This window comes from Eptesicus fuscus, chromosome 6, assembly GCF_027574615.1.
Source record: "Eptesicus fuscus isolate TK198812 chromosome 6, DD_ASM_mEF_20220401, whole genome shotgun sequence".
Lineage (NCBI taxonomy): Eukaryota > Metazoa > Chordata > Mammalia > Chiroptera > Vespertilionidae > Eptesicus > Eptesicus fuscus.
This window is the reverse complement of record NC_072478.1, coordinates 20491200-20512964: the sequence shown is the minus strand read 5'-3', so window position 1 is coordinate 20512964 and position 21765 is coordinate 20491200. Positions and strand designations below refer to the sequence as shown.

The 21765-nt window shown below is 50.4% G+C and overlaps 1 protein-coding gene across 3 annotated transcripts; it reads left to right on the top strand.

Annotated features, from left to right (window-relative positions):
* Positions 1–54: 54 nt before the first annotated feature.
* Positions 55–19470, top strand: BRME1 (break repair meiotic recombinase recruitment factor 1). Of its 3 annotated transcripts, none has more exons than XM_054716850.1 (9): positions 55–85; positions 5267–5441; positions 7591–7672; positions 7912–8016; positions 12113–12763; positions 12800–13375; positions 16785–16870; positions 18920–19012; positions 19320–19470. In XM_054716850.1, exons 1-9 carry the CDS (start codon positions 55–57, stop codon positions 19468–19470), a joined length of 1950 nt encoding a protein of 649 aa, XP_054572825.1. The 3 variants fall into 3 exon arrangements, with proteins under 3 accessions (XP_054572825.1, XP_054572824.1, XP_008156134.2); XM_054716849.1 differs by adding an exon at positions 15873–15875 and having other exon boundaries at positions 12113–13375; XM_008157912.3 differs by having other exon boundaries at positions 12113–13375.
* Positions 19471–21765: the final 2295 nt, after the last annotated feature.

Here is a 21765-nt window from a genome sequence, read left to right as displayed (position 1 = left end):
TGCTTGTAATGATGGAATTTTGCTCATTTTCAGATTTCTCAAGGGAGGGGTAAAATGAGTAAGAGGAAGAAGCTTCGGACTTCAGGTATTTGGATAGTCAAGTTGATCTCTTTATTGCGGTTTCTGCTCTTCGTAGTAACTTGGGCTTATTAATTGCGGAAATGCTAAAATGACCACACCAAGCTCCTTTAAAAAAAATAATTTAATACCTGCTAGTAAAAAAAAGTATAAATGGCCGGAGCCAGTTTGGCTCAGTGGATAGAGCGTCGGTCTGTGGACTGAGGGGTCCCAGGTTTGATTCCGGTCAAGGGCATGTACCTTGGTTGCTGGCACATCCCCGGTGGGGGGTGTGCAGGAGGCAGCTGGTCGATGTTTCTAGCTCTCTATCCCTCTCCCTTCCTCTCTGTAGAGAATCAATAAAATATATTTATTTTTTAAAAAAAGTATAAATGATGGAAGAGTGCATACAGTGGAAAGGGAAAGCTTTGTGGCGCTTCCTCCAGCCTCTGGTGGGTTCTACAGCTGAGGGGAGGGCCCCTGGCTTTGTGGCAGGGGTGCAACCTCCAGGCAAGCCCACTCTCAGAGGCTGTTCCTGAGTGGAGCCTGACGTGTTGCAAGGCCCTCTGGTGTGTGGCTAAGTGCTTCACAGTCAAACCGAAAACCTGGGTTCCGCCCAACTCTGCCGCTCGCCGTGTGGTGGCAGATGACCTGCTGTATGCCTCACTCTCCCCCTTCTGCAAATAGAGGATAATAAGAGCGCCTCTCCTTTTCTTCAGAACAGTGATTCTCAGCCTGGTGGGGGGAGGCATTTACCCTGCAGAGGAAATTGACAATGTCTAGAGACATTTTGGGTTTTCACAATTGGTGTGTGGGAGGGGTGGTCCTGGCATTTAGTGGGTCTAGGCCAGGATGCTGCTCAAAATCATAGGATGTGCAGGACAGCCCTCACAACACAGAGTGATCCAACCTCAGATGTCAGTAGTGCTAAGGTAGAGAACCATGCCCTAGAGCTCAGATGTGGATTAGTATTTGTTGTTTTGTTTTGTTATCCTTACCCGAGGATATTTTTTCCATTGATTTTTAGAGAGAGTGGAAGGGAGTGAGCAGAGAGAGCCAGAGAAACATTGATGTGAGAGGGGCACATCCATTGGTTGCCTCCCCCACCCGCCCCTGACTGGGCTGGGGATCAAACCTGCAACCCTTGACCAGGAATTGAACCTACCACCCTTCAGTGCCAGGGCCGATGCTCTATCCACTGAGCGACACCGGCCAGGGCTGGATTAGTGTTTGTAATGCACCAAGAAGAGACCCTAGGTAGTACGCAAATATATGCTACTATTATGATTGTCCTTCCAGACTTTATTCCCCTATGTTAACATCCAGCAAAACCACAGGCCAAGGATCAGTCATATAGTACAGCATTAAAACAACAACAACAAAAAAAACAGGAAATGCCCTGGCCAGGTAACTCAGTTGATAGGAGTGTTGTCCCCTACACCAAAAAGTTGAGGGTTCAAATCCTGGTTGTGGTTTGATCCCCAGATCAAACTGGGCTGGTACGAGAGGTCACCAATATTTCTCTCTCTCTTTCTCTCCCCCTCCCCCTTCCTCTCTCTCTAAAAATCAAAAACATATATCGTTAGGTGAGGATTTAAAAAAACACAACACAAAAAACAGGTCCTAGATGGTTTGGCTCAGTGGATAGAGTGTCAGCCTGCAGGGTCCCCGGTTCGATTCCGGTCAAGGGCACATGCCTAGGTTGTGGGCTCGATCCCTAATGTGGGGTGTGCAGGAGGCAGCTAATCGATGATTCTCTCTCATCATTAATGTTTCTGTCTCCCTCTCCCTTCCTCTCTGAAATCAATAAAAATTTAAAACATTAAAAAAAACACAGGAAATGAACCTGAGTACACTACTTCTTCCAAACGTTTCCTTCACATACAAAAACATAGTGTTTTTATTGGGAAATAGAGTCATTACACATTGATATGCAACCTTTTTTTGTTTTATTTTTTTAATATATTTTATTGATTTTTTTTTTAGAGAGGAAGGGAGAGAGATAGAGAGTTAGAAACATCTATGAGAGAGAAACATTGATCAGCTGCCTCCTGCATACCCCCAACTGGGGATGTGCCCGCAAACCAAGGTACATGCCCTTGACTGGAATCGAACCTGGAACCCTTCAGTCTTCAGGCCGACACTCTATCCACTGAGCCAAACCGGTTAGGGCTAACTTTTGTTTTTTACTTCATGGTATATTGGGACCATCTTCACTTGTCCATATACATATAAAATTTTATCATTAGAAAAGAAACACAAGTATTACATAGCGTAGTTCGATTTCCCTGTCTATTGTCTAAGGCAGGGGTCCTCAAACTACGGCCCGCGGGCCACATGTGGCCCTCCGAGGACATTTATCCAGCCCGCCGGGTGTTGTTGCCGCCGCTGCCTGTCCTGCTTAGCAGCCGACTTAGCAGTGTGCATAGGAATTTGTTCATAGTTGTTTTTTTTTTAAACTATAGTCCAGCCCTCCAACGGTCTGAGGGACAGTGAACTGGCCCCCTGTTTAAAAAGTTTGAGGACCCCTGGTCTAAGGTAACTCAAACTTCTAAAAAGTTTAGCAATAACCTCTTTACTTAGTCTTAATGAACTTAGGGAGTAGCATTCTATTTTTTTCCCCCTCGAAATGTGGGACCGAAAATAAATTATCAACAGATTGAAATATTTTGTGTAGAGATTAGCAATAGGCTGCTTGGGACACAAGAATTTCTCTGACCTCAGAGGGGGAAGCTGGGGACAGCCAAGCCCACCCACAGCAAGTCATTTGGGGCCTCTCTTGGCCGTGGACCCCCAGCTCGTTGAACCCCTGGGTTGGCCCAGCTGTTTCTGTATGCCTTGGACGGGGTGGGGAGAGAGGAAGACAATTCTGGCAGATGGTGAAAGAAGCCCTTTCCCTTCCAACATCTTTTTGGCCTTTGGTGTTGAAAACAAGGTTCTGCCTTAGTTTTTCTTATATTAGTCCTGTGGGAACAGATCACAGGAAGGAAATGGAAGGCTCTTCACTTCTGTTGATATTTCTGCTTCTTATTTGGTATAAATGTCCATTAGATTAGCAAAGCAAGCTAGTGTTTGGGCACCTTTAAAAACCAAATAAATGAAGCTGCTGTATTTTGTGTTTTCTGGCAGACCGCAAGGTAGGACTATGTTTGTGTAAGAAACTCGTTGGAGCCTTGCTCTGGGTGCAGCATTGGGGTGGGCACCTGAGAAGAGGCAGATCAAGGATGAGATCAAAAGGTACAGCAGACTTAGTGCCTCCCCTCCACACCTTCAAGGTCAAGTCAAGGAAAAAAAGAAAAATGCTTCTCATGGAGAGAGCTAATCAAATACACAGCAGTGGGTTATAGTTCTGAATGGACACACACGAACCATAACAGAATTAGAAGAAATTATAGGAAAGTTGCTATGGTCTAGTGGAGTGCACAGAGTTGAGTGAATGCTGAGGTGGACCCAATTGGCATTGGGAGAAAGGTGGGGGGCTTATTAAATGGGTTTATGTCAGTGGGTGTAAGGAGCTGAGGTTGGAAAGGGTCTACGTGACAGAACTCCAGGAAGATCAGGCCTACCTCTGGTTTGTCCTTTTGTCCTCACTTCCTGGTCAGAAGCACGGTACATAGTGGGCACTCAATAAGTGCCAAAGTACACTTAAATGTGCAGACTTTGGAGTTGGATGCCTGGGTCCCATTCTGGATTCCTTGGCCTTCCGTATCTGTGCTTTCTCATGTGTAAAATGGGCATAACAACAGGACCCTACCTTGAAGTTTTATCATAACACACCTAAGTTCTTAGGACAGTGTCTGGCATGGAGCTCACTAGAGTCAACCCTTATTTTTTGTTCATTGAATAAATGATTCCGTTGGGGCCAGATTTGGGGAGGTTTCACAAGCCAGCCACAATTGGCAGTTTATGTGTAAGGGAGTTTCCTTTATCCAACAAGTAGATGTTAATGAATACCTTTAGGCCCTAACCGGTTTAGCTCAGTGGATAGAGCATTGGCCCGTGGACTGAAGGGTCCCAGGTTCAATTCCAGTCAAGGGCATGTACCTTGGTTGTGAGCTCAATCCCCAATATGGGGCATGCAGGAGGCAGCTAATTGATGTTTCTGTCTCATCAATGTTTCTAACTCTCTATCCCTCTCCTTCGTCTCTGTGAAAAATCAATAAAATGTATATATATTTTTTAAGTACCTTTAGGCTCTAAATTGCTGTCAGTGATGAGGAAGGTATTGCAGAGATACAAGGAAATAAGTGGCAGCTGAGACATCAGTTCCTTAGCACTTAATCACACGGGGTCCAAGTTTTCCCAGGGTGGATATTCTTCAGGCATCACAGAAAACTAGAGTGGTACACAATTTAGTTGTATCTGCATTTCCTGGGAAGTGATCTGTATTTTCTACATGTTTATTCAATCATCTAGCAAGTATTTTTTTAATGTTTTTGTTTTAAATATATTTTTATTGATTTCAGAGAGAGAGAGGGGGAGAGAGAAAGAGAGAGAGAGAAACATCAATGATGAGAGAGAACGCAGGCATGCGCCCTTGACCAGAATCGAACCTGGGACCCTTCAGTCCACAGGCCAACACTCTATCCACTGAGCCAAACTGGCTAGGGCCCAAGTATTTATTGATCACTGATGGTGAACTAGATGTTCTTCTGGACACTTGAGACTCAGCAGAGAGTGAGATAGACAAAGCCTCTCCTTGCATGGAGCAAGTTGTAGTGGGCAAGACAGAAAGGACCCAGTACATTGGTTCTTGCAGAAAAGCTTTGAAGTCAACAAAAACAGCATGGGCCTGAAAGGGAATGCTCTATAGAAAAGTTAGGGAATGGCCCCTCTGCAGGGATGTTTGAGCTGAGACCCAAAGGAGCCAGTACACACCTCTCACCACTTCCCCAGAAAAGCAGTCAGCTGGGTTTTATCTTCTGTGGGTTAGAGCCAAACCAGGCCAACTCAGGATTCAGCCTCAATCATGACCAGTCCACAGGTAAAAGCTTTGGAATCCCATAGCCACATAAGCTCCTAGGTCCCACCTAGATAAGGTTCCATCCCATCTCTCACTTTCCAGGCAAGTGTCAGAGCAGTGGTTTCCTGCCCTTGGAACAAGCCTGCTCACACTGCAGCAGTGGCCCTGCCAGGTTTGGTTGTCAGCGATGGAAGTGCATGCTCTTGGCATCCTCTACCCCTTTGTCTTCCTTTATCTCTAAACCAGGAGAAGGAATTCGTCCACCAAAACCCCCAAAGCACCCAAGGCTCAGAGACTCTGACGGGGATCCTCAGAGTTTCCAGTTTGGCCCTTTGAGTCACCCTGAAGAGTCAAAAGGCAGGTCGGGACCTGTTCCCTCTACAGAGCAGAGTGGGGAGGAATCAGGACAGGAGGCCTCCAGGTAGGTGGCTCAGAACAGACTCTTGATATCAGTATCTAGACTTACTCTGTCTCTGGAGCCTCTGCTGGCACAATTCAAGCCCATTAGCATATCTTCATGCTTCTTCCTGTTCCACTTCCAAAGTTGAAATCATATGAAATTTTGGTTCCAAATTTTGGTCTTTTTTTAAAAAAAAGTATATATGTATATCTCCACAATTATTATAATACTAGAGGCCCAGTGCACGAAATTTAGTGCACGGGGGTCGGCAGGGAGGGGGGAGGACGTCCCTCAGCCCAGCCTGTGCCCTTTTGCAGTCCGGGACCCCTTGCACCTTACCGCCCGCCTGCAGTGGAGGCGGGAGAGGCTCCTGCCACCACCACTGCACTCACCAGCCATGAGCCCGGCTTCTGGCTGAGTGGTGCTTCTCCTGTGGCAGTGCACATCATAGTGACCGGTCGTTCTGCTGTTCTGTTGATTTGCATATTAGGGTTTTATTATATAGGATAAACATAGTCTCACCAATGTTTTTTAAAAGATTTTATTTTTAGCCCCAGCCCGGTGACTCAGTTGGTTGGAACATCATCCCGTATACCAACAAAGGTTGCAGGTTTGATTCCTGGTCAGGGCACATACCTAGGCTGCGGGTTCAATCCCCTGTCAGGGCATGTATGGGAGGCAACCAATAGATATTCTTTTCTCTCTCTCTCAAATCAATAAAAAATATATCGTCAGATGAGAATGTAAAAAAAAATTTTTTAGAGCACTTTAGTTTACAATAAATTTGAAAGGAAGACAGACATTCCTCACATACCCCTTGCCTCACACATGCATAGCCACCCCCATTATCACCATCACTCACCAGAATGGTACTTAGTATTTTTTTAACCAAAGATGAACCCATATTGACATATCATCAACCAAAGTCTATAGTTTACCTTAGTGTTCACTCTTGGTGTACATCCTATGGGTTTGGACAAATGTATAAAGACATGTATCTACCACTATAGTATCATACAGAGTATTTTCACTGCCCTAAAAATCCCCTGAGCTCTGCCTGTTCATCTCTGCCCCTGATCCTGGCAACCACTGGTCTTTTTTTTTAAATATATTTTTATTGATTTCAGAGAGAAAAGGAGAGGGAGAGAGAAATAGAAACATCAATGATGAGAGAGAATCATGGATCAGCTGCCTCCTGCACGCCCCCTTATGGGGACCAAGCCTGCAACCTGGGCATATGCCCTTGACCAGAATTGAACCCAGGACCCTTCAGTCCAAAGGCCTATGCTCTATCCACTGAGCCAAACCGGCTAGGGCACCACTCGTCTTTATACTTCTCCATAGTTTGCCTTTTCCAGAATGTCATGTAGTTGGAATCATACAATATGTGGCCTTTTCAAATTGGCTTCTTTCACTTAGTAATGTGCATTTAAGTTTCCTCTATGCCTTTTCGTGGCTTGATAGCTCATTTATTTTGTTTTATTTATTTTTTTATCCTCACCCGAGGATATGTTTATTGATTTGAGAGAGAGAGAGAGAGGAAGGGAGAGAGAAACATGGATTTGGTTGCCTCCTGTGCACGCCCCTACTGGGGATCAAACCTGTAACCCAGATATGTGCCCGAACTGGGAATCAAACCCAAAACCTTTTGGTGCATAGGACAACACTCCAACCAACTGACCCACTTGGCCAGGGCTCAGTTCTTTGTAGTGCTGAATAATATTCCATTTTCTGGTTGTACCAATTCATTTACCCACTGGAAGCCATCACATTTTGGCAATTATGAATACTCCTGTTTCTTTTGATACTGTGTTTCTCATATCTACAAATTCCTTTAGAATTTGCCGAGTTGGGGGCAGGAGTGTCAGTGCAAATGAGAATTCCTGGTCTTACTTGAGGAGCCAGTTCCTGGGATTATAAGGGTGAAGTGCTGCCACAGCAGGCAGCTTCGATTCTAGATGTGGGACTCAGCACCCTTCTTGGAGTCAAATGTTCCGCAGCACACTGCTCCCCTCCATCCCACCCTCTCTCAGCAAGAAGGTGCTCCAGGACCTCCCTTCTAGGAGACTCTGAGCACTACTTTGCCCTTGGACTTCATTCTCTGTCCCACTAGGTGCACTGAAAGCCTTGGATGACCTCAGAACCTCTTGTTTTGTCTTTCTCCACCCAGCTCTCTGGACAAGGAACCTGGAGCTCCTTCCAGGCTCCTCTCGCAACCAGAAAAGGAGCCAATCCCCTTCCCTCCTTCCCAGGTGAGCCTGTTTTGTAGCTTCCCCTGTGTGCAAAAAGAAGCCGCCTCCCTTAGGCTGGAGTTCCTGCCTCTATTCATCCTCGTGGCCAATGGGCTGGTTCGCCCTGGGGATAGAGGGCAAAGGCCAGGTTTGAGACTACAAGAAGGAAACCGGTTTTGCTATTTGTTTGTTTTCTTTCTTAGACCTCATTCCTCCCTTATATTTATTGCTGCTTTGTTCTTGTTGTATCTGGTTCACAGAACTCAGACAGGAGGTTTGTCCCCCAGTTTGCAAAACCCAGGAAGACAGTGACAAGACTAGCAGCTGCGAGGGAAGAGGACCTTGGGAGTGGGGCCTTTAGCTCGGTAAGACCCTAAAATCAGCAGGCTGAGCCCCATAGATGGGCAGCTTCTTGGCCAAGCCTTGGCAGCTGAGTTTAACTTTGGGGGTTTTTTTTGCAATGGCTAGATCTGCACCTCTCCACACCCCATTTTCAGCACATTGCACTACCGATGTCTCTGGACTGCAGGTGCTATGCAGGCAGCTCCCAGGCCTGTGAGAAGCACTCAGGACAGCTGTGCCTATATCAGAGTGCTGGAGGCAAGAGTCCTCTTGCCCACATTGCATGAGAATTAGAAAACTCAGAAAGGCAATCCTGACCGGTTGCTTAGTTGGTTGGAGTGTCGCCCCAAACACCAAAAGGTTGCGGGTTCAATTCCCAGTCAGGGCACATACCTAGTTTGTGGGTTCATCCCCTGTCAGGGTGCATGCCATGCGGGAGGCAAGTGATCATGTTTTCTCTCTCTCTCTCTCTAAAAATCAATAAAAACATGTCCTCAGGTGAGGATTTTAAAAAAAAGAAAAGAAAAGAAAACTCAGAAAGGCAGCCCAGCCGAAACCGGTTTGGCTCAGTGGATAGAGCGTCGTTCTGCGGACTGAAAGGTCCCAGGTTCGATTCCGGTCAAGGGCATGTACATTGGTTGCGGGCACATCCCCGGTAGGGGGTGTGCAAGAGGCAGCTGGTCGATGTTTCTCTCTCATCGATGTTTCTAGCTCTCTGTCCCTCTCCTTTCCTCTCTGTAAAAATTCAATAAAATATATTTTTTTTTAAAAAAAAAAAGAAAGGCAGCCCATGTTCTGTCCCTGAACCCCTTTGCTTCTCAGTAGCTTTTGGGCAAGTTGGGGGGGGCGGGGTGGGGGGGGGCGGGTCTCACAGTGTGCTTTCTTATCCTTGCCACTGTGAGCTCCAGCGCTGACAATGTCTGGTAACACACGCCCCAGAACAAGTGAGTGGTGGGAATGCCAGCAGCTGCGTTTTTAATCAGCCTTAGTTGGGAACACCCTTGATAGCTTTCAACTGGTGAATGGTTGAACAAACCATGGTCTGTCTACACCGTGAACACAACTCAGCAATAAAAAAAGGAGCAAACTAGTGACACAGGCAACCACATGGATGGATCTGCAGAGCATTACATGGAGTAGGACTAGCCAATCCCAAAAGGTTATTTCCTGTAGGGTTCCATTTACAGAACATTACTGAAATGACAAAATCATAGACATGTAGGGTGGACTAGTGGTTGCCAGAAATTGGAGACGGGGGAGGGGCAGGGAGGTCACAACATGGGAGAGAGGTGAGTGTGGCTGCAAATGGCAGTGCCAGGAATCTTTGTTTTGCAACTTTTCAATATCTTAACTCTCAGAGTGGATACACAGCCTCCACCAGTGAGAGAACCGTATAGAACTTAATACACATACACGAATGGGAGAGCTGAATAAGGTGGGGGACTTTATCAACTTCAGCACCCTGGGTGTGATACTGTACTTTGGTTATGTAAGATGTTACCATTGGGGCAAACTGGGTGGGGAGCACAAAGGATCTTTTCTTTTTTAAAAAAATATATTTTATTGATTTTTTACAGAGAGGAAGCGAGAGGGATAGAGAGTTAGAAACATCGATGAGAGAGAAACATCGATCAACTGCCTCCCGCACACCTCCTACTGGGGATGTGCCCGCAACCAAGGTACATGCCCTTGACCGGAATCGAACCTGGGGCCCTTCAGTCCACAGGCCGATGCTCTATCCACTGAGCCAAACTGGTCAGGGCACAAAGGATCTTTTCACATTATTTCTCACAACTGCACAAGAATTTGCAATGATCTTACAAAAAGTTTAATTTTTAAAAAAAAGTAGGGGTGATAGCTTTGCCATTGATGCTGGAAAGGCTGCATGTAACTCAGCAGTCTGGTGGCCAGTGGCTTCACTGATGCCGTGTAGACATGCTGTGACCTTCAGTGGTCTGACATTTGCAATGCACACCCTCTCCTAGAAATGTTGGCCCTGATGTGCAGGAAGGTTATTGAGAAGGTGTCTCCCCCGCCAGCACTGATAACTACAAAAGAAGTGCGTGGAGCAGCTGCTCTCTGTAGGCACCCTGGATGCAAACCTCAGTCCCTAGGTATTGAATTTATTTGCAGTTCAGTTTGAAGGGAGAGATGATGGCATGGGTGTGAAAGGAAGGGAGATATTGGGTTGACTCCATTGTTTGGGGCTGCATAGCTTGAAGGATGGAGTTGCTGCTAGTTGAGACAGGGAGACTCTGAGGGGATGCTCAGGAGCTGGTGTTGGTTGTGTCACATTGGAGGTGACCAGGAAATGCCAGGTGGGAATGTCAGATATGTGCATCTACAGTCAGGGGCGATCTGGGCTGCGGTGACTCCACAGGTTTAGGCCTGAGCACCTAGAAGGATCGAGTTGCCATCTACCAAAGGATGGTACTCCATCTGTGTCCCAGCTGGAACCATACTCTCTCTGAGCTCTGGTCCTCTCCCGCCTTTTAAACAGTTTATCTTAAAGTAATTAGAGATTTATAGGAAGTTGCAAAAAACAGTATGGTCCTATTGATGGATGGATGAATGGGATAAAAAAAAAATGTGGCATATCTACTCAATGGAATATTATCCACCCTTACAAAGGAAGGATATACTGCTGCATGCTACAACACAGATGAACCTGGGGACATTATGCTAACAAAATAAGCCAGTCACAAAGCAACAAATGTCATACAATTCCACTTACATAAGGTCCCTAGATTACTCAAACTCATAACCACAGTAGTGTGGGGATCATGAGGGGCTAGAGAGAGGGGGGAATGGGGACCTAGTGTTTAATGGGGATAGAGCTTCAGTTGTACAAGATGAAGAGTTCTGGGGATGGGTGATGATGATGGTTGCACACGAGTGTGAATTTACTTAATGCCACTGAACTATGCACTTAAAAATGGGCAAGATAGCTGGTTTTGCTCAGTGGCTAGAGCATTGACCCCGCTGCCTGAAGGGTCCCAGGTTCAATTCTGGTCAAGGGCACATACCTCAGTTGCAGGCTCGATCCCCGGCCCTGATCGGGGCTCATGTGGGAGGCAACCAATTGATGTGTCTCTCTAATATTGGTGTTTCTCTCTGTGTCTCTCTCTCCCTCCCTTCCACTCTCTCTAAAAATCAATGAAAAAATATCCTCAGGAGATGATTAACAACAACAAAAAATGGTTAAGATGGTGAATCTTACATTGTGTGCATCATACCACAATTTAACAACAAAACACCAGAGAAGTCCTTGTGTTTCCTCCCCCAGCTTCCCCCGTGGTGACTCTTACATAAGTATGCTTCATCTCCAGTCCAGGCAGTTGACATTAGTGTCACCCACAGACCCCTTGAGTTTTATATCCTAGATCTCCACATGCCTGGTGGGGAGAAGGGGTTACCCCCCAGCCCCTGGCACAAAGCTCTGCCTTGTACTAGTGCAGTAGTCCCGCTTTCCTGTGCTTTCACTTTCCGTGGTTTTAGTTAACCTGTGGTCAACCACTGTCCAAACAATATTAAATAGAGAATCCAGAAATCAACAATTCGTAAGTTTTAAATTGCGTGCCGTCCTGAGAATTGTGATGAAATCTCACACTGTCCTGCCTGGGACATGAATCGTCCCTTTGTCCAGTGGCTCCACCTGCTTATGCTCCCTCCCCATTAGTCACTTAGTAGCCGTTTGCGTTATCAGATTGACTGCTGTGGCATCACAGTGTTTGTATTCAATAACCTATATTTTACTCAGTAATGGCCTCAAAGCCATTCATATAACTTTTATTACAGTATACTGTTATAATTGTCCTATTTTATTATTAATTATTGTTGTTAATCTCTTATTGTGCCTAATTTAAAATATAACTTTATCATAGGCATGTACTTATAGAAAAAAACATAGTATATATAGGGTTCAGTACTATCCGCAGTTTCAGGCATCCACTGGGGGTCTTAGAACGTATCCACCACAGATAAGAGGGAACTGCTGTACTGATCCCTTCAGTGGTCCGTACAGTGTCTGAGGCTTTATACAGATGCAGTAACAACTAGAAAAACCTTCAGAGTGATTGGTTATTGAAGGCCTGAGGCTGAGTTTTTCTCTCTACACAGGAGACACCACCAGAGCCCAGTGCCCAGCGGGCAGGAAGCCAGGCATGGCAGGAGTCCCCAGAGCTCACTGTCTTGGAGGCCTGGGAGCCAGGAGACCAGACGCAGGCAGATGGCACCCACTCCGAGCACAGTGTCCAAAACTCTGTAACACCTGTGTCCAGCCGGGGGGATTCTCAGCCTGAGGTCTCCAATGACATTTCTTCAGAATGGGGGATGGTGCCCTTGGTTTCAGAGAGTGCCAGCCAGGACTGTCTATTGGAGCAAGGGACCAACTTGCCAGATGCTGGAAGCACAGAGGGGGGTAGGATTCCAGGTGATCTCAGCCAGAAAGGGCATCTGCCAAGCAGTGGTGCTGAGAAGGAGCCAGACCGAGGAGTCCCACAGGAGGAAGGTGTCCAGGGGGGAACAGGGACTGACCAGGAGAAAGGAGACAGCGTCCTAGGCCTGGTCACTCAGGGCTCAGAGCCTGGATCTGCAGCCCAGGCCCCACCCGACCCCCTGCAGATACTCAGCAGGGTTGGCAGGGAAGCAGGAGGGAGCCATAGCAGCCCCAGACACTCCTCCCTTAGGATCAGTGTCATCACAGATGTGGTCACAGACCCCGCCAAGTCAGAACAGAGGGCTCTGGAGTTGTCTGGGCCAGATGAGAAGGCTAACACCCAGGCACCTGCCTCTCCCAGCGAGAAGGCCCCTGATGGAGGCCATAGTGGGGCCCTGCTCACAGGCCCACCTCTCTCTGGGGAGACCGCAGGAAGCAGAGAGGCAGGGTGGGAGGCCGAGGCCCCTGGTGATGTCTCCAGGGGCCCTGCAGCCTCCCTGGTTCTGGCTCATGAGACCCAAGAGCCCTCGATAGGTGCTGGATATTCCAGTCCTGTAGCCTCGGAAATGGGCCCAGTTGTTGGTCAGACACAGGTGCCAGACCTAGATCAAGAAGGGCTGGGAGGTGTGTGTACGCTGTCTTTGTTGTCACAGCCCTCAGGTGAAAAGGCAGCTGAATTAGGTAGCCAGAGCCATGAACAAGACCTTGGGGGGTTCAGTCTGTCCCTTGGAGCCTCCGTTCCACCGCTGCACAGAGAAACAGTGGGTGGTCCTCCCCGGGATGCCAGGGCCCACCAGGGCAGCCCAGATGCCCCCGCAAGCCCGGCAGGCCAGCCCAAGCATCCTGACCCTGCAGACCAGGCCGCCTTGGAACTCGACTTCCTGCCAGACAGCCAGATACAGGATGCCCTGGAAGCCCTCAACTTTGAAGCCCCACCTGAGCAGGTAAGAGCTTCCTTAAGTTACAGCCAGACCATCCCAGAGCAGGTGCCAGTGTCCATAGGCTCTCGTCCAAAAACCGCCCAATGGTGGGGGAAGATGGGGCGTGTGGTAGTCTGTTTATATGGCAGACGAGTCTGGGGGTCTGAGTTGCAACTTCAGGGGGTGTGTGGAGTCTGATTTTCCAGAAAGAAAGACCTGCTTTTCCATGAGAGGCCTGTGCCAAACATATGTATGGAATTTTGACTTTATGCTGGAATTTGTAGGAACTTTGCTTCCTTCAGGGGGATGCCTGCATGACAGGCAGTGGGAAAGCTGCCCAATGAGCCTCTGCCAGCCCTGTGCTCACCTGTCAGGGCAGGTGGCAGCCTTGCTTGAGCCCCGCTCCCAGGGAAGGCTCCATGTCCCTGGCTGGTGGCACACCTGAGCCTGGGCTAAGTGCTTTGCAGTGGTGCTCTGGGAGGTAGGTGGTTCTCGGTTCTCTTTCCACACACTGGGTTGGGCACCTGCCAGAGGTGACACAGCCAGGAGGGGAGGAGGCTGGGCCTGCATCCAGATTGTCCTGATTCTATAGCTATGCCTCAGCCACCCCATCCCAGAATGTGGAGTCCAACTCCCTTTACAAACAGTGGCCTGCTTTTTCAGCTGTCCCTGTTAAGATTGTGTTGTTGTTGTTTTTTCCAAAAGTTTATCCAATACATGCTTGTCAAGAGCCTGTGTGTGCCAGGCATGAAAACAACAGGTGTGGTCCCTGCCCCCCTGAGGTTTTCAGTAGCACTGTTCCCCCCTACCTCTCCCAGAGTGTGCATTATTTTAAAAAATATATATTTTTATTGATTGCAGAGAGGAAGGGAGAGAGAGATAGAAACATCAATCATGAGCGAGAATCATTTATTGGCTGCCTTCTGCACGCCCCACATTGGGGATCGAGCCCGCAACCCAGGCATGTGCCTTTGATCAGAATCGAACCTGGGACCCTTTAGTCCACAGGCCGACACTCTATCCACTGAGCCAAACCAGCTAGGGCCAGAGTGAGCATTTTTGTACCCTATCATTTTGGAACTTAAAGAATCTTCATGTGACACAGCTCCAAAACAAGCACAGGATCTCACCTGGTGCCCAGCTGGAGAAAGCCAGCTGTTCTGCGTGCGAAGGGAGCGTGACTGGGTTGAGCAAATGTGGTCTCCACTGCATTTTGGCCCTCCACAGTGTTCACCTGTGAGGTGATTTCAGCCCTGGCCCTCCCTGGGCCGTCAGGGCCCTGGCTCCTCATGCACCTGTCTCATGATCACCAGATGAGCACGATCGTGGAAAGTAGGTCACAGTGCGGAGTTAGAACACGATCTCCTGGGAAGAGCTGAAATTTTAGAATTGGAGCCTTGTTTCTTGAAAAGTGCAAACTCCACACTCGGAAGGAAACACCATTTAAGTTGCTCCCAGTCTCTGGCCTCTTGGGCAGTGGCTAAGGGAGAAAGCTGGGGAAGCAGTCGGGACATTTGGTGGCATCCAGCAGGCAAAAGAGCGAGCCCTTCAGACAGGCTGCCAGTGACTGCGCACTAGAAAACACCGGGAGTGCCCTAACCGGTTTGGCTCAGTGGATAGAGCGTCAGCCTGCGGACTGAAAGGTCCCAGGTTCGATTCCAGTCAAGGGCATGTACCTTGGTTGCGGGCACATCCCCAGTAGGAGGTGTGCAGGAGGCAGCTGATCGGTGTTTCTCTCTCATCGATGTTTCTAACTATCCCTCTCCCTTCCTCTCTATAAAAAATCAATAAAATATATTAAAAAAAGAAAAGAAAACACCGGGAGTCAGCAGTGTGGGGGACCTGGGCAGATAGCCAGGTGGTCAGACCTGACAGGTCCCCCAGGGGAGTAGGCACTGCCTTGACAAGGCTGCCAACGCCCAGACGAGTTTCGTTTAGATATTGGGCGTTCCTGACAAGTTGGGGTGACCCAGGCACAAGCAAATTCTCATGGGAAGATTCTGATAGCCCTTGGCAGGAAGGCCAGGTGGGCAGGGACACTTAGGTACAGCAGATGGGTGGAGGGCAGCCTCACCGGGCACGGTGGTGAGCGCCGCTTCAGGTGAAGCCACTCAGACTCAAAGGTTACACAGCGGTGACTGACCGGTTTCAAACCCAGGTCCCCTCACAGGAAAACGTGTTTTCTTCTAAAACAGCTCCTTTGGGACATGATACTCACCGCAGAGCTGTGGAGTCTCCGTACACCGTTACAAAGCTGATTCCCAGGTCCCTTTCAGGGGCCTACAGCTCTGACCCTGGCACATGCAGGAACACTTTTGTCATGACAAACATGTACACAGTCCTGGTGGGAGAGAGCATATTCCCACGGCCAGGAACAGTGAGTGCAGGGAGTCTGGTGAATATGTGACACTGGATGGTCTTTTAAGTCAGAGTTGCCTACATGAAATAGCCAGATGCTGGGAGACACTGTATTGTTGTCTACAGCAGAGATCCCAGCCGGCACCCTGGTGTCCAGGGCCAGCTCGTTCTGTGGTGGGGACTGTCCTGTGCACTGTAGCATGTTGAGTAGCATCTCAGGCCTCCACCCAGATGCCAGTAGCACCTTCTTCCCCAGTTGTGACAACCAAGAATGTCCCCTGACATTGTCAAGTGTCTCCTGGGGATGGCGTCATCCCCAGGTGAGAACCACTGGCTACAGGCAGTTTCTCAGGTACTTCTTTGCTAGAGTAGCTCAACCCTTCACCCCGTCCCCACCCCATCAGGGGAGAGGATGTCCCTAGAACAGGCCCCTTTCCAACCCCAGGACTTCGGTCTCCTTAAAAGAGACCCTGGGCAAGCCACTGCCTCCCCCCCCCTTCGCTCCCCCGGCCTCTTTCCTCTTTCCATGGGACACATGTCACCCCGTGATTGAGCCTGACATTTTCCACAAAAATTAAACCACTGTCGGCATTTAGAGACTTAAGCTTCTCTGGGTTATTTGGCTCTCTCCCCTATTAATTATGAATTTTTCCTTTGCAATAGATTTGCACAATCGTTTCCTGACATAAAATGTGTGGCTTATCTGGCTGACCTCTTCCCCTCGACACTGATGCCCACCTTGCTACAGTCACTACACCTAGGGGTCCTCTCTGTACCTTTCCAGATACTGCAGGATGCAGAGAATGTGGGGATGGAGCCACCCCCAGGCATAGGGCAGCTTGTTGGGAGGTGCAGGCCCAGGAGAGGACAGCAGGGTCGGGCCCAGTGGTTACCCTTTCTGAGGGGTGATGGCAAGAGCAGCCCAGCTGGTGGCGCCAGGTCTAACCACTTTTCCTCCAGGAGTTCCAGCCTCAGAGTTCCTGCCGTGGCCAAGGGGCACTGAGACGTTTCCTGTGTGACTTTCCTGTCCTGTCCTGTGCAGGGCTAACTGGTCACACGTGTGCTCTCTTTCCAGTTTCCTGCAGCGAGCGGGGTGGGCCCTTGCTGGCCTAGCACCAGCCTAAGTACTGAAGGAGGCCCCCTCATCGAGTCCCAGCCAAGGTAGGCCAGGTGGGAGGCCACCCCAGGACCCTCATCTAGGGGGAACGGGGTCCTCCCTTTAGAGGGAGAGTCACTGCTTTCCTGGCACTGAGCTGCTCTGATCCCCCGCCCCCAGCCCTGTGAGCTCCCATTTTGCTGATGAAGGGGCCTGGCTCTCCCTCACTGGGCCTCGCTTTCCTCAATCCAGTAAGGGGGCTGAGCCCTGTCCTTCAAACTGTGAGTGTCCCCGGCTCCCCGCAGGTGGAGAACGTCACCAGCCATCTGCACCCAAACAAGCATCTCTCCCTGGGACCCCTGGTTCTGTGGGTTGTTTGAATTCAGTGTGTGCATTTTTCTGGAGAAAAGGTCCAGGGTTTTCCCTGAATCTTCTCCGAGTGGGACGGCTAAGAACCACTGACCTAGCCAATCTTGGGCGGTCCCAGTTCTGGCCCAGGGTGGGCCCTCCAGGGTCTGACCTGGCTTGTGTCCTCACTTCCCACTTGGCTCTGTGCCCCAGGGCAGGCCACTTTCTCTCCCTTCGGCAGGCAGGCCGCTGGGTGCACTGTCCCTCCACCCGAGGAGTGTGCGTGTGGGGGACGAGGGTGTCCTCTCCCCTTACTCCAGAGGCTCTCACAGTCTGTCATCTCCCTGCAGTCCCTTCTCCCGGCCCTGCCAGGGCAAGCACTGGGTGGCCATCCTCTCCTGTTACAGGCCTCTCTGCAGAGGCGGTGCCTTATCAATTATTTATGGCCAAGCTTGTGTCTGTCTAGCAAGTGTGGAGGAGGGGCTAGGGGTGCAGCCCTTGGCCAGTTTTTCTGTCCCTCCTCCTCCTCCTCCTCCTCCTCCTCCCCTCCTCCTCCTCCTCCTCCTTCGCTTCCTCCTCCTCCTCCTCCTCCTCCTCTTCCTCCTCCAGGGATAATGTAGCATGTTTTTGCCCTCTTCCCTTGCATAAGCTTTGTCTCTAGTACCTGTTGTACTAGTGACACACACACACACACACACACACACACACACACACACACACACCCTGCACAAGTACCAGAGGCCATTCAGTCAAAATGGCCCCACCATTGTTTGAGCAAAGAGGAGGGAGAATCGTGTCTCAATCTGATGTCCTTGCTGGGCGATGTGACCCCACAGGGACATCTGGAAGACCCCCAGGGCAGGGCCTGGGGTGATGGCCCATGGTGAGTAAGACACAAAAGAAGCTAAAGCCCAGGACAGCCAGCCATCTTGGGTGACCGCGGCAGGTGGAGCAGAACACAGATCCCGTAGTGAAAGACCAGGAGGTGCTGCCATGCCAGGGTCTGGTATGATTTGGGGAGAGCTGTTGGCTGGAGGCCAGGAGGACGACCCTCTGCCAGCACCCGCAGGCCACACGTTAGATACAGTGGCTGCTGTGGCACATCCACCCCTCCCATAAAGGTTAACGCCATCCTGTGCTGGCTCTTCCAGGAACTGCTCTGGGCACTGGGCAGGCGGCGTGGGACAGGACAAAACATGAAGCCACCATCTATTGCACGTTGGGTGGGGCAGGCAGGGTGAGAGAGAGACCAGCAAATTAGATAAGCAGGTGGCAGAGTGTTAGGCAGAAAAAGTCAGTGGGGAAGAGGTTAAAATTTTAACTCGGTGATCAGGGAAGTATTCCCCCAACCCCCCTCAAGGAGACCTTTGGGAGAGAACATTCCAGAGCCCTAAGAGGTGCTCAGGGAAAGGCCAGGAATTCATCTTGTGGCTGGAGGGAGGGCAGGGACGAGAGGGAGGAGATGGGGTCTGGAGGGGCCAGCAGATGGTGCAGTGACCATTTTCACAGCCCTCCACCCCATACTGCATGGAAGACAAGCTGTAGGGGCAGGAGCTGGGGGTCTGGGGAGACTCTGGTGGGGAGAGGTGGCTGGATTCTGGGTGTGCTTTTGGCAATCGATCCAGCTGGGTTGGCCTTCAGAGCTCTGCCCACAGTAGTTTAATATCTGGGAAAGCAGACAGCTGAAGGCCCAGGGAAAGCCCCCCAGAATGGTGTTTGGTGGAGCCGCCTGCTGAGGTCAGGCTCTTATCTTCCCTTCCCTCCAGCACCCACAAGGGGATCAAGCCCTGTGAAGCCACCAGGATGGAGGACGCAACAGATACCATGCGCGGCCTCATTATTGAACTCTCCAACCTGAAGTAAGAGGGGATGGATAGGACAGGCAGTGGGATGGGAAAGCCAGTGGGGCAGCAAGGAGGAGGCCCCCCACAGCAGCCCAGACCTCCCATCAAAGGGCCTCCAAAAAGTATCATTCCTCCTGGGCTCTCACCTTTACAGAATTGTTAGGTTCTAGAGAGGGCCTGGGACAGTCAGTAGTCCACTCTGTAACAGGTTGATTCTGATTGTGCATGTGTGTCTGTGAGAGTGTGTGAGCCTCTTGAGAATGTGCGAGCAGGAGTGTGGTGTCCTGCTCTGCCTCATAGTCAAGCCAGCATTTTCCTGCAGCCGGCTGATCATGAATGCCCACCGGGACCTGGAAGCATTCAAGCGCCTCAACTACCGGAAGGCAAAGCCTGCAGGGAAAGCCCCCATGCCCTACACATCAAAGCGGGCTGGGGCTCTCACTCCAGGGGAGCAGCCCTGGAGGGATTTGTAGATGCTTCCAAATGGGAAGCTGGGGGACTGTGTGTGCAGGGCTTACCCCTCCCATGGATGTATGTTTTGTTCAAACCCTGGCCCCCAGAAGTGCCTGATGTTCCTGCCACAGAGCTGTCAACAATCCCCTGCAGATCCCGGAAAGCCTTCAGTCCCTGAGGTTGCTCCTGGTATTTTGTTACCTCTGATACTTTGTTACCCCCAAGATGCTCCAGCGAGTCCTAGTGGGCCCCAGAAACTGCCCTTCAGCCGACCTGGAAGTCAGCCTCCCCTGAGAAACCCTGGAGGCCCCACTGGAGTCCACAGCGGCCCTCTGGAGTCTGTATGGGGAGGGAACCTGCTCCCCCCAGAGGCTGAGGCTGCACGGGGAGGTGGCGGCAGGCTGGGGCCCCAGGAGCAGGGCCCAGAGCCACCCAGATGTTTATCTGGGTTTGCAAATTTTGGCTCCTTAGCTGAGGTTATGGCAGGTTCAGAATTTGTTTCTTTCCTGGAGGAAAAAGGGCCCCCTTTGTTGGTTGTGCGTTTGTCTTTCTCTGGATTTCCATTTTATTTATTTTGGGAAGAGCATTAATAAATTATTCCCTAGCAAGGCCCCAGGACCTGTTGTTTGAAGGTTGAAGCCTTTGGGTTCCTTGATATTCGGCCCACAAACCTAACTGCCTCTTTCCCCTTTTGCTTCTCATCCTCCCTAGGAAGGCAAGTAGGGCCATTGCTGGGACACAGGTCAGGGTGTCCCCACGAGTTCCCAAGTGTGGGATTCCCTGGGAGCGGGTGGCTGTGGGTGCCCCGTTGAGGCACCCACACCAGCATCTGTGAGGCAGTGAGCCCACAGGACTCACCTGGAGAGGTGTTTTTTCCCAGTGCTCAGTGGCCCTGTCTGTTCTCCATGAGACAAGCTGCTTTGAAGCCCCAGACCGGAAGGAGGCAGTCCTGGGGGGTTGTTATTAAACAGGATGTCGCGGAGGGGTCACTGCAAACCTCATCCCCCATAAGCCTGACCACAGCCCCCAAGGTAGCATCAGAAGCAGCCCCAGACACTGTCCTCAAACCCACTTCTCAGAAAAAAGCTATTTCTATTAAATTGGTCACCACCAGATGGACCAGACCTGTCCCTTTGTTAGTGGCTCCGCCAGTGACTCCCACACCCAGACTCCTAGGGCCATGGCAGAGCACCCTTCCCACTGCCTTTGTACACCCTGGGAGACTCCATTCAGGAGGGAGCAAGTCAGATCAGGTTCCCCTTTCACCTCTCCTTCCTGGACCCTGCCAGGACATGCCGGTTTGTCCAGTGTGTCCAAGCCCCAGGAGCTCTGCCCTTGGCAGTACGCAGCCGCCGGCAGTGCCTGGGATGTCGTGTCCCCAGCTCAATGTGAAGTCCCTTTGGGCTGCCCTCTGGTTTTTTTGTCCTCCATTCTCCCCCTCCAAGCCTAGGCAGCAGGCTGTCTTCAAGGGCAGGCTCCCATCCCAGACTCTCCTCTGGGTGGCCCCAGTTCAAGGGCAGAGTGGACCTGCGAAGTCCAAATCCTGCCTCCACCCATCCCTGGGAGAAAGACCGTGTGGGTTGGGGATGGAGGCCAGTACCTTGACTTAGGGAAATGTGGATGGACACTTGCCACCTGCCAGGGAAACAACCTCGGGTGATGGAGGAGACAGTCAGGGGTAGGTGTTCCTCTGAGCACCCCCTTCCCAGGAGAACTGGATCACAATCCCTGGGTGGGGAGGGCTCTGTATCTCCTACCCTTGCCCAAGCAGATCCAAATGGCCTCCACAGTACCCTGGGCAAGGCCTCAGCTGGCTGACCCCCCAGGGCACAGTCAACATAGTCCCATTCTTGCCCCCACCCAGAAGGGCTTGGTACATTGACTCCATGGCCCCAAGTCACTGGGGCATTGTGGTGTGATGTAAACATTCACTGAAGGCCTCTGTGGGGAGGACAATGGGGGTGAGGGAGGCTTGGTGTAATTGTCTTTCCATTTCTCCCCTCATATCAGGCCCTCACCCCCAGCGTGTGAGATTCCACCTATTTGGCATGTCAATATGTGAGGGGTGGCTGAAAGGGAATTTGAAAACGTCAGAAAAAGTGCCAAATATGCCAGCAGCAGAAGTCGTGCCCAGAAGTGCCAGGAAAGGAGCCACCTCTCAAAGCCCCACAGCCACCCTATGTGCCCACTCCCATTTCTCTGCTCCCCCCGAGCCTCAGGGTGAACTGAAATCCAAATAGCAGTCGGGAAAGTGGGAATCACGGGAACATGTGCAGGCGAACACAGCCAGGAGAGTAAAGAGGTGCCCCAGCCCC